Source organism: Grampus griseus (assembly GCF_964374135.1).
Source record: "Grampus griseus genome assembly, chromosome: X".
NCBI classification, from domain to species: domain Eukaryota; kingdom Metazoa; phylum Chordata; class Mammalia; order Artiodactyla; family Delphinidae; genus Grampus; species Grampus griseus.
Window position 1 is genome coordinate 96,247,181 of NC_138999.1, and position 16,874 is coordinate 96,264,054.

The 16,874-nt window shown below is 35.4% G+C and overlaps 1 protein-coding gene across 1 annotated transcript in view; it reads left to right on the plus strand.

Annotated features, from left to right (window-relative positions):
* ALG13 (ALG13 UDP-N-acetylglucosaminyltransferase subunit) overlaps window positions 1–16,874 on the plus strand; it is a 74,742-nt gene that overhangs the window by 10,949 nt on the left and 46,919 nt on the right. Inside the window, 8 exon segments of the mRNA XM_082680739.1 lie at window positions 8,629–8,643; window positions 8,645–8,766; window positions 8,769–8,848; window positions 8,851–9,000; window positions 9,557–9,640; window positions 11,671–11,721; window positions 12,481–12,527; window positions 13,953–14,025. Coding sequence (XP_082536865.1) covers window positions 8,629–8,643; window positions 8,645–8,766; window positions 8,769–8,848; window positions 8,851–9,000; window positions 9,557–9,640; window positions 11,671–11,721; window positions 12,481–12,527; window positions 13,953–14,025 — 622 coding nt within the window.

The window sequence follows — 16,874 nt, forward strand, 5'->3', positions numbered from 1 at the left end:
TTTCCATTTGTGAATTAGTAAAACTAGCTTTCCTCATAGGTGATTTCTAAGACATAAAAACAATTGTGTGGCATATTTGAAAATAAAAAATGTTGAAATAAGACATTTTCTCTTGGTTAGAGTTTTTGTTTTAAGAAGTAGGAATAGGCTTAGAGATATTTTCCTAGAATTCACAGTATATTGTCCTAAATGATACAGAAGGCAAAATCTTCATTGAATTTCATATTTAAATTCACATTCAGTCTCTAGTTGGGGTTGTAGTTAGAGAATTGAAGTTTACTTAGAGGTTTAAGTGCCCGAGTCTTTTCAGTGCATCAAAACAAAGAAAAGAATGTTCTGGTCTTTATTCTCCCTTTCTTCAATCCCCTGTCTGTCTATAGACAGATTGGACACTGCAAGTAGCTTAAAAAAAAAACAGAAAGCAACCTTCAGTATTTCTGTGTCAAGATGATATATTTTTAAAGAATACTGTTTTCCTTTTTTTCTAATCTGTATTAGAATGCTTCAGGTGGAAGTAGGGAAGAGAGGGAAATGAAAGCAAGTGGTTCTTGGTAATGTTTCTTCTGTTTTGCATATCTGAGCAAGGATAACTGCTCTGGGAAATCAGTTCTTTTTCTTTATTGTCTCCTTGAGGAGGTTGAATAGGGCCGTATTGGCCAAATTTTGTTTTGGGACCATTGTATTTCTTTTCCTCATTAACCTTGCTTTGCTAGTTCTGTTTAAATGTTCACCATGAAAGGAAGTGACAGGTTCTAGTTTCAGAGTGCTGTTAAAACATGTTTTAAAAAAAGACAGTTTACCATTATATTTTTCAGTAATGAAAGACCTTAAAAAGGTTCTGTAGAGTTGCAGAGCAATTTCCCCCATTGCCCCCATGTTATTTGGTACTAAAAATAGTTAAATGATTTAGTATTATGTTTTTAAAAAAATACTAATTGCCTTTTCAGCAGGTTGTTACAAGTCCTTATATACATGTATCTATTGTTAATTTTTTCAGCTTTGTTGAGATATAATTGACATGTAACATTGTTTAACTTGTATATCATAATGATTTGATGTATGTATATAGTGAAAAATGGTTACCACAATAAGTTTAGTTAACATCCATCACCACATATAGTTACAAATTTTGTTACCTTTAAAAACGTAGGTCTGTTTATTTCGTTTGATAAGGTAAGATTTATCATGCATTTTTATGTGGGCCACAGCCTCACAATTTGCCAGGATGATATGTTAATCCCCCTATAAGCTATTTTTATGGTTAATGTTGATCACAAATTTGATCATCTAAAGGGAGGGCAAATCTGTTACCCACCACTGAATCACAGAGAATCACAGTTCCTTAGACCGGAAAGAGAGCTTAGAGATCATACAGCCCATCTCCTTTATTTTACAGATAAGGAAACTGATGCAGAGATTAAAGTGGCATAACAAAGTTCATAATATTCTTTTCACGGTACCATATTGTCTCTTAGAAATTAAAATAACTCAGAAGCATCATTTTTATACATTTACAATTATACATTTGCAACTATACCATATACACACATTGTCACAGACAATGTATGCTGTTAAAAAAAAATTCCCGGCATATACCTCATATAATTGGTTGCGACATGAAGGAGTGTTATCTTAGAATTAAAACTATCAGTATTTATATGTTGTACTTCAAAGAATTTCCCTACTTCATCAGTGAAAGAAGAAATAGGCAATTCCAGTTAAAACAACAAATCCCATTTTCAAGTTGAATTACAGTATGGAAAGTAGTTGTAAAATTAAAGCACGTCAATTTTATGACAGGTCAAATGATAATTATTTTAAATTATTTTAATCTTCTTCCATTTGTTTTATTTTAATCTGTACCCACAGTACAGTGCTTAAAAGGTCTTTAAGGCAATTATTTTTCTTCCCATTATTTTCAAGAATTTAGGTGAAATTGTTCTGGTTCTTACCATATTTTTTTCTTTTTTTGACCAAAGAATAATTTCTTAGTGAACCACTTTATTTGGCAGGTAGCAGTTAACAGCAGTCAGTACTTAAACACTTATGTGCTACGCACTTGACATGCAGTATCTTATGTAATTATTCCAACAACCTTAGATTTAGACCACAGAAAAATTCCTGGAGTAACATTTCTCAAACTTTGAAAATTTTTTTTTTTTTTAAACTTTGAAAATTTGAAAGCAGTAGCTGTAGCGCATTAAAAACCATTAGTAACTTGAATGCTAAAGTTACCTGTTTAACTTTGACTTGGCCTTTTCCTAAACCATTTTTCCCCTTACGGGAAAGACCAGGTCAAAGTTAAGCAGGTAACTTTAGCATTCCTTGACTCCTTCAATATTGCTAATGGGCATATGAACCTCAAAGACAGGATTATGGTAGGTGGCCTTGAAACTCTCTTCTTAGGAATACTTAATAACTTGTGGAACACCTTGTTCTAGAGCACTGGTTCCCAAAGTGTGGTCCTGGGCTAGCAGCATCAGCATCTCCTGAGAACTTGTTAGAAATGCAAATTCTTGGGACCCACCCCAGACCTGGCTGAATCAGAATTTCTGGGCATGGGGTAATCCTTTTTCAAGCCCTTCACTTAAGAACCAACCACTGTTCTAGAGGTTTGCAGGATTGGAGTAGTTTGCTGTGGAAAAATAGCCAGTTTGGATTTCAATGCAATAGATATTTCAAAGGACACTATTAAATACTATGAAATTGCTTTCTGTTATATACAGGATGAATTCTAGTATTGTCCCACAGGTCTTTTTTAAAAAGTCCTATTGTACTAATTTGGGGAACATGACTTGTACTTAACCATCTCTGAGTCCTTGTTCATATCTTTTCTTCTTTAGTATGCAGTTCCTCTTTATAATAATTATACAAGAATCAGGAGACAATATGTAGTTCTAGTCCTAGTACTATTGCCAATTGGATGTGAAAACTTGGGTAAGGCTTATAATTATTTGAAACCCGTTTCTTCATCTGTAAAATAAGAGGTCCCTTTTAGCTGTAACATTCTACTTATCATTTATTTTCCCAATTTATTATGCCAGTCTGTTTCTTGCTCACTTTATTGAATTTTTAATTTTATTATTTCTTAATACATGTAAATATATAAAATTTTAACTAGTTCTACAAGGCTTATAACAAGAAACAGAAGTTCTATGTCCCATTCCTCCCCATCTCTAATCCTGCTTCCTGTAGGTAACCATATTACATTATTTTATATGTTTTATAAGTGATATTTTCGAACTTGTTTTTTAAATTTAAATATCATCTGTAGACTTCCTACTGTGGAAGAGAGGCTTTATCTCCCTCCTCCCTTGCTTCCACAGTGGGAAGTCTACAGGTGATATTTAAATTTAAAAAACAAAAACAAATTTAGTTTATCAGTTATGGTGAGATCTGTTTTCAGTGTTGACATTATTATGATTCTTTGAGTACAGTATTCACATATGAGCCATGTAGTAAGTGTTGATTGATTACATTTCTATAAAACTGTTTACCTCATTTCTGTTTTTTCATTTGCTCAGTTTTCTATAGAACTATTCCCAAACTCCAACAGAGGTGGCCATCTTTCCTAGTATGTTTAAATATGCTAGGTTATCTATGACTTTTATTATTATTTATGTTTTACTATGTCTGTGCTGGAGTTCTCTTTTCTTTTACCTGAACTGGTTGTTCTCTATCTAGTCCTGCTTAAAAGTCTGTCCTCCTGGGATTTCCCCTTTATCCTTATCTTAAAAATTCCTTTTGCTTCTCTTGTGTTGAATCTTCTGTTTCCAGGATTCTATGTGCCCCACCCCTTTTTGTGGTTTAACTTCTTTGTTTTGGTTTCAGATATCCTCCACTAGCTTTCTGACAGTAAGGCGCATTTTTTTAAATCTTTCAAGTTTGAAAATGCCTTCTACTCTTCCATCTGATTGATAGCTTGGTGTATAGAGTTCAAGGTTGGAAATAATTTCCCCTCATATATTGAACTTCATTGTTTTCTAGCTTCTAGTTCTTCTGATGAGAAGTTTATTGCTATTCATATGTGTGATCTTTTAAGACCTGTTTTTCCTCTCAGAAAGCTTTAGAATGTTGTTATATGCATTGCAGATCATCTTTTTTGCTTTCATTGTTCTGGCTACTTCATGGACCTTTTCAATCTAAATATAGACAGTCATATCCTGCAGTGCTAGAATTTTCCATACATCATCATCATTATTTCTTCCTCTCCGCTTTCTTCATCTCATTTTGAGACTCCTGTTAGTTAGATATTGGCTTTCCTGAATTGATCCTCTAATTTTCTTGTTTTTTCTCTCCAACCTTGTCTGTTTTGTGAGCTCCTCAACTGTAAATTCTGTTCCTTCTACTATTTTTGTTTTATTTATTTTTAAATTTAAATACAGCAAAATTAGCATTTTTCATGTACAGTTCTATAAATTTTGAAAAATGCATAATCATGTAAGCACCACTACAATCAAGATACAGAACTCTTCCACCACACCCATAAATCCGCTCCTGTCATCCCTTTGTAGTCAACCCTTTCCTACAATGCTAACTACTGGCAGCAACCGATCTGTTTTTCCTTCCTATGGTTTTGTCTTTTCCAGTATGTCATATAAATGCAGTCATACAGTATGTAGCCTTCTGAATCTCTCCTTTTACTTAGCACAATGCATCTGCGATTCACACATGTTCTTGTATATATCCATAATTCATTATTTTTTATTGTTGAGGAGTATTCTGTTGTATGGATGTACCACAGTTTGTCCATTCACCAGTTGAAGGATGTTTGGATTGTTTCCAGTTTGGGAGGAATCATGATTATGAATAAAGCTTCTATAAATATTCATGTACAGGTTTTTGTGTGAACTTAAGTTTTCATTTCTCTTGAATATTTACCCAGAAGTGGGGTTGCTGTGTCATATGGCAACTTTTTTATTTTATAAGAATCTGCTAAACTATTTTTCCAGAGTGGCTGTACTATTTTATATTCCTACCAGCAACATACGAGAGTTTCAGTTGCTCTGCATCTTTGTCAACACTTGGTATTGTCATTAAAAAAAAATTATTTTAGTCATTCTAAGATGTATGTAGTAGTATCTCATTAAAGATATACAAATGGCCAATAGGCACATGAAGAGATGCTGCTCAACATTATTAGCCATCAGGGGAATGCAAAACAAAACCACAGCAAGATACCACTTCATACCCACATAGGATGGCTATAATCTAAGAGATGGACAGTAAGTGTTGATAGGATGTGAATCGGGAATCCTCATACACTACTGATGAGAATGAAAATAGTGCAGCTGCTGTGGAAAGTGGTGACAGTTCCTCAAATGGTTAAACATAGAGTTACCATATGATCCAGCAACTCCATTCCTGGGTATTACCCAAGAGAATAGAAATGTCCAAACGAAAACTTGGACACGAATGTTTATAACATCCTTAGTCATGATAGTCAAAAAATGAAAACAACCCAAATGTCTGTCAACTGATGAATGGATAAATAAAATCTGCCTTAACTATACAAAGGATTGAAATACTGATACATAGGTGCTCCTTGAAAACATCATGCTAAGTGAAAGAAGTCAGTTACACAGAACTGTATATTGTATTCCATTTATTTGAAGTGTGCGGAATAGGCAAATATGTAGAGACAGAAAGTAAATTGGTGGTTGCATGGAGTTGGTGGGGATAGGAGGATTGGAGGCTGATGGTTGTGGGATGTGGAGTTTCATTTTGGGGTAATGTAAAATTGTGATGGACATACAACTGTAAATATACTAAAAAACCATTGAAATTCACCTTTTAAGTGAGTGAATTGTATGGTATGTGAACTATGTTATAAAGCTATTAAAAGATCACCAGTTTTAAGTGTACAGTTCAGTAATTCTTAGTGATTATGCAAAGTTGTGCAAACGTCACCACAAAAGAGTTTTATAACATTTTTATCCATCAAAAAGATCCTTTGTGCCTGTTTGCATTTAGTACCTATTCCCATCTCAACCCTAGGCAACCACTAACCTGCTTTCTTTCTCTGTAGATTTGTTCTTTTGGTATATTTCATATAGATGGAATCATATCTTTTGGAATCATGCCCCTTTTGCATCTGGCTGCTTTTACTTAGGATCCAGTTTCTCCACGTCCTTGCTAACACTTGTTATTGTCTGTACTATTTATCATAGCCACCCTAGTAGGTGTGTAGTGATGTCTCATTGTGTTTTTTTTTTGTTTTTTTTTTTTTGCGCGGTACGCGGGCCTCTCACTGTTGTGGCCTCTCCCGTTGCGGAGCACAGGCTCCGGACGCGCAGGCCCAGCGGCCATGGCTCACGGGCCCAGCCGCTCCACGGCTTGTGGGATCTTCCCAGATCGGGGCACGAACCCGTATACCCTGCATCGGCAGGCGGACGCTCAACCACTGCGCCACCAGGGAAGCCCTCATTGTGGTTTTAATTTGCATTTTCCTAATGACGTTAAACACCTTCTTACGTGCTTATTAGGCGCTCCTATATCTTTGGTGAAATGTGTAGTCAGATCTTTGCCCATTTTAAATTGTATTGTTCTTTTCTTATTGTTGACTTTTGAGTTCTTTTATATATTTTTGATACAAAGTTTTTTTGTCAGACATGTATCTTCCAGTCTGTGGCTTGTGTTTTCACTCTCCTAATAGTGTCATTTGCGGAGCAAAAGTTCTGAATTTTGATAAAGTCCAATTAATCAATTTTTCTTTTATTATATCATATCTAAGTTCTCTTTTCCCAACTCAAGGTCTTGAAGATTTTCTCCTATGCTGTCGTCTAAAAGTTTTGAAGTTTTGTTCTACATTTAGATCTTTGATCCATTTTGAGTTAATTATTGTAGAAGATGTGAGGTATAGTTTGAGGATCATTGTTCTTATTTTGCATATGGATGTCAGGTGTTCCAGCAGCATTTGATAAAAACACTATTTTCTCTATTGAGCTGCTTTTGCACCTTTGTCAAAAATCAATTGACTGAATTTGTATGGGTCTCTTCTGTGTGTTTTCTTTGTGTGTTTACTTTCCCTTTCCTCTATCTCTCTTTGTCTTCCTGCCTCTAATTTTTCTTCTCTTTTGTTTCCTGCTCTTTCACCTATTTTCTGATTCTCTCTCCCTCTCCCAGTTTTCCCTTCTTCTATTCCCTTTTTCAAAATGAAGTGTATGGGTTAATATTGATTGAAGCTTTATATACCATATTTTTAGTATAAATAGCAATAAATATGAAGAATTTACATTTTTCTCTACAAGTAAAAAATGCCAAAAATGAATTAACTTTTTCACTATAGTTCAGTTTTTCTCAGTGAATTTATGGTCTTAAAGAAAGATGGTGATCCCTCTTCCCAAACCATGTTTCAGAACTTCTGCACCAGTGTTTCGGTTTCTTTGAAAAATAAATTAGTCAAGGTAATTTCAAATTGGCATGCTAAAGAAAGTCAAGATTTTATTTTTTCTACCATGCTTTTATTTCATTCCTAAATTGTAAAATTGATTATTGATGCTTTTCCTGTTGGAGGCAGTCATGATTACTACTGGAGCCACAGATACCAGAAAAACAATTCTGAAAGCAGCTTAATTTTGCAGCTTCTCCAAAGCCAGCTTTAGATCTATTTATTTCTTAAAACACTTAGAAAAAGTAAGAACGGAATTGGATTTTGGCATTTAAATAACACTTGACAGTGAAATCAAGTAATACAAGTGACCAGTGCCGTTTTTGAACCTTACAAAAAGTACAGTCGTATTTACTTTGGTTTTCTCAGAATTAAGAGCAGTTTTTCCAGAAAAGTGCCCTAAACATTGAAACATGCCTCTCATGTCCAACACCTCTAGTGTGGTGCCACAGCATTTTAAATGTAGCCTATTAGCAAGTTTGTGGGTAAGATATTTCTTCCATTAAGCTTCATTTTAAATTTTCATTGTTTGCATTTTCAGAGAAAGACACTTTTTGCAATTTCTCTTTCTGTAAATGTTGTACGGTAGTTTGGAGACATTAGTCAAGAATTGTATTAGTGTTTTCTAGCATAACTAATGGATTTAATTTCTGTGGTCCCAGCAGAGGGTTATTATTATTTAGGAGAAATAAATGAGATTACTTAAACATCATACCTGAAATATCCAGATAACTTGCTTTGGCCCTTTACTTTGCTTGAACTGTGACCTCTGCCCTTTTAGATCAAGGGAGTCCCCCTCTCCCTCCCATTTTCTTTGTTTCTTAAGGTAGTCTTAACACAAACGCTTACTCAGTTAATTATGTTCCGAGTTTTTTTTCCTCTCATCTACATGAAACTATGATGGGAGCAGGGAACTTGGGCAGAGACTGGTTGAAAATTCGGGCAGAGATCTTAAAGCAATGTAATGTGGGTTGGGCTGCATCATACACACCTGAGCCTTATTGCAGTCCCTTTGCAACCTCGTGCAGCAGTTGCCTTGAGTTAAGCTGCAGACTCGGCTTCCTTTTGGTCCCGAAGCTCAGCTGCTTGTGCATACTTCTCTCAACCTTGGGCTGGTTGGGTTAATCCCACCCTTCCCCAACAAGGTAACTCTGCAAGTTCCTTCTCGCTCCCACGTCTCCTTCTCAAGTCAAGTTCTCTATTCCTAGGAGCATCGGCTCTTCCTCTTCTTTTCACAGGGTCCCGACTTATCCTGGGCCAGCCCTTTGCTTCTCCTGCTCCTGAGAAGTGCCAAGATTGTGCAGCGCTGACTCCAACTGCCTTCTCGTGCCTAGACTTTGGGCTGCTTTCTGGATACCTGCATAAGCAAGCCCTGTTACTGCTACCCATTCCTACCTGCACCCTGCTTTTTCCTTCTTGCCACACCTGTGTTACTTTCTCCCCCTCCCCAACTCCACCCCCTGTGCACAATGCATAAAGGATGGAAAAAGTACTGCGGCCAGAAGTCTCTGAATGAGGCATCAATGGATGAATACTTAGGCAGCTTAGGGCTGTTTCGAAAGCTGACTGCCAAGGATGCCTCTTGCCTCTTTCGGGCTATTTCGGAGCAGGTAAAAGGAAAACAAATACATCTTCTCTATGCTGAGTTTTTGGGGTTTGAGATTTGGCACAGTTCTGTAGCTAGAAGACCTGTAGCCCACCCAAACAGAACAACAGAAATTCCCTTTTCCCTATTTAAAACATCAGGGTCTCTCTACTTATTAGCTTGGTGCATGCCTTTGCTGATTAGTTCAAATATATTGCTGTGCCTTTGCTATCTTCTCTGTTTTCTAAATGCCACTTTGGAATGTAAGAGGTAAAGTAATGGGGTTAAAGAAAACTTTGAAATGTATCTTGATCCTTTATAAGCAGCACCTTCTTCCCCTAAATTTTATGCCTAAGGAAAAATTTATAGTAGTAGAAAGGGGGGGCATGACAGAATCATACCTCTTCTGTATCGCTAAAGATGACAAAAACAGATTTTAGTAAGATCAGGACTTAATTTCCCAGTTTCCCACGTATGTTCTGAATAAGGGGAGGACTTGAGTGTCCAGTTCATAGTCTTAACTTAGAAGCTTCTGTTTCAAATAACTGCTGACAGTGAGCTGGTCTTTCTCTTCTTTTTAGTTGTTTTGCAGCCAGGTCCATCACTTGGAAATCAGGAAGGCTTGTGTCTCATATATGAGAGAAAATCAACAAACGTTTGAGTCTGTAAGTAGAATACATACCCAAGGGAGAGTTGCTCATAGAATATGTAGCAGGTAGGAAATGAATTTTGAGTACCTACGCATGAATATTATATCCCGCAATCTCCTCTCAATAGCAAATATTTAATTTTCAGTTGACTTCCTTCCTCCTAGCTAGTAGCATGCTTCTGGATCTTCTCCCAGAATTAGATTGTTTTGTACTTTAATTAAAAATTAAGAAAGTTAATCTTTATCCTTCCCACTATTTATTCACCCCCACACCCAAAAAGTCACATTGTGACTGTTATCCATATCACAGTTCTCTTAAACAAGTAATCAGTTCACGAGGGGTTTGGCTATGTTAATATTTTTAAATGTGTATTTTTTTAAATTTGTATAAATGGGAACCCCTTGTGTTCTTTCTTAATTCTATGCACAGTGATTGTCAGCCAGTCAACTTGAAGAATCTTGTAAAACTTAACTCTAAGGAAACAACTTATTCCTGAACATGTCTTTTTCATGTGACAAACTGGTAATTGGAGCTCTGCCACTAATGATTAACTTTAAAACAACTTTTAGAAGGCATCTTCGTATACGTTGAAGTATTTGAATTCTTGTTAACAAAATAAGGTTTTATCAAGATCTGATTTGAAGTGCGCCCTTTCCTGTGGCTGTTGTTTTTTTTGTTGTTTGTTTTTTTGTTGTTTTAAACATTCCTAGCCCTTCCAGTACTATTTGTTCTCCTGACTATATTATGGGTATTTGCCTGCTGTTCGAGGTTTACTCTTAATTTTCTCAACAGGTTTCTGTGAATTTTAAAACTATATGAAGCCTTCTTGATTTTAAAGCTTATTACCTTGAAGTTAATTAGTGGTCACCACACCTGGGGAAAGGATTATTTGTGAAATTACTTCAAATGCAAGACCATGGTGTAAAGCAGTGCATCTCAAGTATTTTTGTGCATACAAATCACCTGGGGATCTTGTTAAAAAAACAATTCTGATTCACTAGATCTGAGCTGGGGCCCCAGATTTCAGCAGTTAAATTCCTGAGTGATGCTTGCTGTTGTTCAAGGACCACATTTTGAGTAACAAAGATGTCTGTAAAATTTTAAAACCACATGGATGAATCTCAGATTAATTATGCAGAGTGAAAGAAGCCAGACCTCCCCAAAAAAGTACATACTGTATGATTTCCTTTATATAAAACTCTAGAAAATACAAGTCAATCTGTAGTGGCAGAAAGCAGATCAGTGGTTGCTTGGGGGTTAGTGAAGTTATAGAGGGGCACAAGGAAACTTACGGGGGTGATGGATATATTCACTATCACGATTGTCATGATGGTTTCATGGGTGCATACGTAAGTCAACTTATTTGTGCCATTTAAATATGTGTGCTTATTGTATGTCAGTTATGCCTCAAAACTGTTTAAAAAGGAAACTGAGAAAAATTAACATAGTTTTTTAAGTCTAGTGATATACATGCATGGAACTAAATGTATATCATATTTCCTGAGTTTAATTTTTATTGAGGTATATTTTACATATCATAAAATTCACCATTGTAAGTTTAGTGTTTTAAGTTTTGGCAATAATATAGTCAAGCAACTGCTACTGCAGTCAAGATACAAAATATTTCCATCACCCAAAAAGTTCCCTTGTTGCCTGTGCTTTGTTTGAAACTAGTGAAATTCCTTTTAAAGTTCCTCAGTTTAACTTTGTAAATGCATGTCTGCTGTCAAATTTGAAATCCTTATAATTATTGTGCTTGCTTGATTTATGAAAATTGTCGTTACTTAAGTTGGCATTTCAAAAGAAACTCCAAAGGCATACTGTTTGATGAAATGCACTGGTATGTGGATAAGCCAGGAGCAGTTCCTGAGATAGTCTTATAGTCCAGCTTTTCTCCACTAACTTTTGTGTATGTACAAATCTTCTTGAGGTGCTGTGCAAAGTAGTCATTTAATACCATAATTGTTCAGCTGAACAACAGCAATATAATCAGATTTCAGTAATGCTATGTATTTGGTTAAGTCAAGTTTGTTTTATTTTTGAAGTATGTGGAGGGATCTTTTGAGAAATACCTGGAACGGTTGGGAGATCCCAAGGTAAGATCAAATATGGGGGTTTAATCTTTTCAGAGTATTTGGAATAGTAGCCTAAGTATCATTCAGCTGTGTCACTTTAGCTAGGCCCAGTCTATTTTCTTAAGTAACCAGCTGTGTTGAATCAAATAGTTCTTGCAAAAGTTTAGAGGCTGGGAATTGACCTGTTGTTTTGTGTTGAATATTGAAAATTGTGTGTTAACAATTTTATCATCTATAGACTAGTGAAAGAGTATACACTACTTGGGAACAGGACTAACCCAAGCCTTTTCACTTTAATGGGGGAGGGGGGTGGCAATGAATGTTACTAGGTCATTATTTTTTTTATTAAACAATTATCCTGATTTGTAGTTATCCTTCTTTTATGTGGGAGTAAGATTCCTAAACATATTAAAAATAATTTTATGTGATTAAATTAATTCCATAGTTCTGGACTTAACACATTTACTAAATACCCTGCTAACTTCGTATTCTTACACTAATTACATTTTTATTGTGTCTTTTAAATCTCCCATATTCCTGTCCTTGTTACTTAATAGCTAACTAAGAAGATCTTTAGGTCCAATTTTTTCTCAGAATAAGTTTATGTTAATAAGTAACTATCACAGTATCCCAAGCCTCAAAGCAAGTTATAGTGTGTTGTACAAATTCTTCACCTACAACAGTGCTAAGCATCTAAAAAAACAATTGTTGAACTTGAGAAAACTTTTACCTCCTAGATACAGAATGCTTTTAAAAACTTTATGCACTGTTTATGTTTAGGAAAGTGCTGGCCATCTGGAAATAAGAGCTCTTTCTCTAATTTATAAGTAAGTTGGATCTCTTTTTTTTTTTTTTAAGAGAGAAAGCATGTGTGTGTGTGTGTGTGTGTGTGTGTGTGTGTGTGTAAGGTTTCTAATAAAGTCCCTTTAGGATTGGGAATATTTGAGATTTGATGTACTGATAGTCAAATGAAGTGGTCTAAGCAAAGTCAATGGCGTAATTTTGGGGTGGAGAACTTCTACATTTGTGTCCGTTTGAATGGAAGAATAAAGGGCTTTAAGAACTGCTAGTACTATTCCTGTAGAAAATCGGAATACTTATCTTAGAATTTTTGTGTATTTAACTTTGTGCCTTTTGTACATGTGTGCTCATTGGGGCAATATCACTTCCAAGAGGGTAGAAATTGTTTCCTGAGGACAACAAATATTAGATATTACATTGGTTTATGATCCTTCAAAGGGTCACAGTATGAAAACAGATATACAGTATATCTGTAGTATTAAAATTTTATAGGGAAATTAAGAAACGTATTTTTTTTAAAGGCTCTTTAGAGAGGCAGTAATGGTGGAAAAATTTGAAAAACACTGCCCTACTGCTTTGGAAGTTCTGTTTTGGTCTTTAAAACTGCGAAAGTGGCATTTCTGAAAGCACTAGGTTATATAATGTGGGTTAGAGGCTAGTGGGAATCTTGTTCATTTAAGGAGTTGGATCTGTATAAGACTCCTTCACAGTTCTTAGGATGGTGAGATAGCATATACCTTGATAGAATCAGAACCCTCTTGTGTGGGGACTTGTTCAAGTTACTGTTTGGCAGTCTGCTCATCCCTCACTAAATCCAGCAAGAAGTAGTACAGAAGAGGCATGGAGCAGGCAGCTAATCAGTTGTTGCTTTTAAATCAGGGACAACCTTTTGAATTGGCCTGCTTTTTGTTATTTTGTATGGCTCTTGGCTAAGAATGCTTTTTAAAAATTTTTAGATGGTTAAAAAGAATCAAAAGAATAATATTTCATGGCATATGAAAATTATATAAAATTCAGTTTCAGTGTCCATAAATAAAGCTTTCACGTACATTTGTTTATGCATTGCCTATGGCTGCTTTCAGGCTACAAAGTCGAAGTTGAGCAAATCATATGGCCTGCAAAAACCATGTTTGTTATCTGGTCTTTTACCAAGAAAAATTTGCCAACACCTGCTTTAAATAAATGGGAGCCTCCAAAACTTACATTCATACAATTGGCAATTTATTTTCTTTATTCCTCCTCTCCTCAAATTAAGATACATTTTAAAAATGCATAGGACTTTAGGGACAGTTAGCTGTCTATGTTGAATTAATATTTATCCTCTTAAACATTTAGGTTATTTTAGATGAATAAGGTAGGCAGTTTAAAAGCACAAATCTTTGTTCTTATAACTATTTCTTGCATATACTGAATTGTCTCTTCTCATCCATCTTTGTTTTCTACCCATGTAGTCGGGATTTCATTCTTTATCGCTATCCTGGCAGGCCTCCAACTCATGTCACAGATAATGGCTATGAAGACAAGGTAAGAAGATAAGTGAATGTTTACTAAAATAAAAAATTGAACGATGCTGCCAGCTTATCATTAAGAAATCATCCTTTTAAACCTAATTAATGAAAAAATAAGCACAGTCTAAAAGCCAAGCTTTTCTACAACTAGCCTTTTCCTCTCCAGTTAGTCAGCCTAAGTATTGTTAGCTATCTTTCTGAACAAACCTGATCTTGTCACTCCTCTGTAATAGGAAAAAAACCACCCAAAACCCTAATTGACTCTCCATTGACTAGAAGATAAGGATCAAACTCTGAAGCTAGACATTCAGTAACCTAAAGGGTCCCAAACCTTCTTTCTAGCTTCATTGTACTTCAACCTTAGTACATCATGTGTCCAGAGAGTCCAACTTTCATGCTCTTTTCCTTTGTATCTCAAATGTTAATTCCTTTGAAACTTTACCACCTTCCCTGGAGTTATTTCCTCCCTTTTTGTTCCCCTAGCATCACCCAGGTAAGTATAGTGTTTATCACCTTGTATATGTTTTCATGTCTGTTTCTCTCATTAGTCTGAAAGTTTCTTAAGTGCAGGGACAATGTGCTACTACTGTCTAGTAAGGTGCTTGGAAAATAGTAGGAGGTTGTTTAGTTGGTTGAGAACTCTCAGCAGGTAAACAGATTGTTTTTTAGCATACAGTTTTTCTTCCAAAAAGTTTTTAAGAAAAGCCTTCTATCCAGATGATTTGATTAGTGAATGTAGATTACACAGTATTTGAGTTTTGTCTTGTTTCATACCATGGAGCAAAATTCAGGCAGCATTTTGATGGTAAGATAAGACTAGATACTGGTAGAACTGTTAGAATATTACAGTAATCTAGACAGAAGGCCTGAACTAGGCAAGTGGCGTTAGGAATAGAAAAGACTGAATAGGATGCAAGAGATAACTTAGAACATAAGTATAAATTGGGGCATGTTAATTATTTTACTGATGGTACTGCCAATTTGTTCAGTAAACATTAAGCCCCTGTAGTGTACCAGGCAGTTTACTAGGTTTTGGGGATACCACAGTTAATACAGCAAAATCCTTGCCCTCTAAGGGCTCAAGAGGCTATGAAGACAGACATGTAAATAACTACAGTGAAGTGATATGTTTTATAATACAACTATATGCAAAGAGCATATAAGAAAAAGCCCTTCACTGTGCTTTAGGGAGTTTAGAAAGTTTCATGGTGGTTGTGACATTTAAGTGGAGTATTAAAAAAAATGAGTTTAACAAGTATAAAGGGCAGTCTCTTCAGAGGAAACACTATATACAAAGGCATAGAAGCAAGAGACCCTTTGAGGCCAAGTAGCTGGATGGGGGGAAGACAGTGCTGAAAAGATAGGCTAGAGGGATGTAGTAGGCTGTGCCAATAATTTGGCTTTTCATTGTACAGAATAGACAATTGAAGCTTTTTTCCAGTATTTTATTATGAAGGTTTTTCAAACATACAGAAAAGCGAAAAGAATTTTACATTGAGCATCCATACGCCCACCACTTAGTCCACTGCTAATATTTAATATCCTTGTTTTGTCACATATCTAACCACCCCTCTATCCATTCATCAATCCATCTTAAGTTTTGATGTCTTTCAAAGTAAATTCAGACATTAGTATAATTGTCCCTAAACACTCAATTCAGAGTTTTTAAGCAAAGGTGTGACATAATCAGACTTGTTTGAGGAAGAGGCGTGTTAGCTATTGTGTTTTAGCAACTGTACACAGCATTGTCTGAGATGAGATTTAGACAGTTAGATCTTTACCAGGAACCTTTAAACCTGCAGTTATTTTTTTTCTCCAACATTTTATTCTGAAAATTTTCATACAGAGAGAAATTATAAGATTTGTATAGTGAACATCCATATTCCTACCACCTAGTTCCTATAATTATACAGCTCTGTTTTCAAATGAGTCTTATACATTTTACAGAGATATTTTTGAGCTAATTAAGGGGAAAACATCACCCATTGGGAACCATAAGAATACAGAAATGTAAGACCTTTTTAGTGTGTGCAGCCATGAGAATATCATGTGTAAGTCTCATCCATACATATATATAGAGCCAACACTTAACAGCAGTTGGGTATTTGCATTGCACAGGATACTGTATATATGTCTGATTTGGGAATGTATAAAGTGAATGTTAGTTTGTATTGAAATTTAAGTATGGAAGAGCCAGGTGGCAGCAGGGTACTTTTGTTGTGTGACACCTTGCTTTGCCTAAAACTTAGTTGCTGTATCAGTTCAGGCTCCTAAGATTTATATTTGAATTGTTTGTATTTTCAAAAATGACTTTATTAAAAGCAGTGAACATTATTAATAAGCTTTGCATAAAATATATTTTAGAGCACATTTTTGAAGAAATAAATACCTAATGTTCACCCTAGTACCTTTCACCTTTTTAGCTGACTTAATTCTGCATTTTACATAGTTATCCAGTGTCAAAGTGAATGCTACTGGAAACTAGCCATTTTCACTCAGCCAATTTGTTCTATCTAGAAAGAATAGAAAAACACTATATTTAAAACAAAGTGAAACGTGTATCTGGAAATGTAGAGTGAAAAGTCAAGTTTCTGTTCATGCTTTTCAATCTCATGTGCTTCAAAGTAACAGCTATTAAGTTTGGGTGGGTATCCCAATTTCATTCTCTATGTATTTATTCATTTATTAGTTTTTATGTAGATGGGCTCATACTTAACATTCTGTCACTTGTTCTTTTCAGATATTTATCCCCATCAGTGATCTAGATCTGCCTCATTTTTAACTAGTTTACTGCCATTACATCCCACCTTCCCACCCCCAACAAACACACCACCCACAAGTATGTATGAGAAAATTATTATTTTA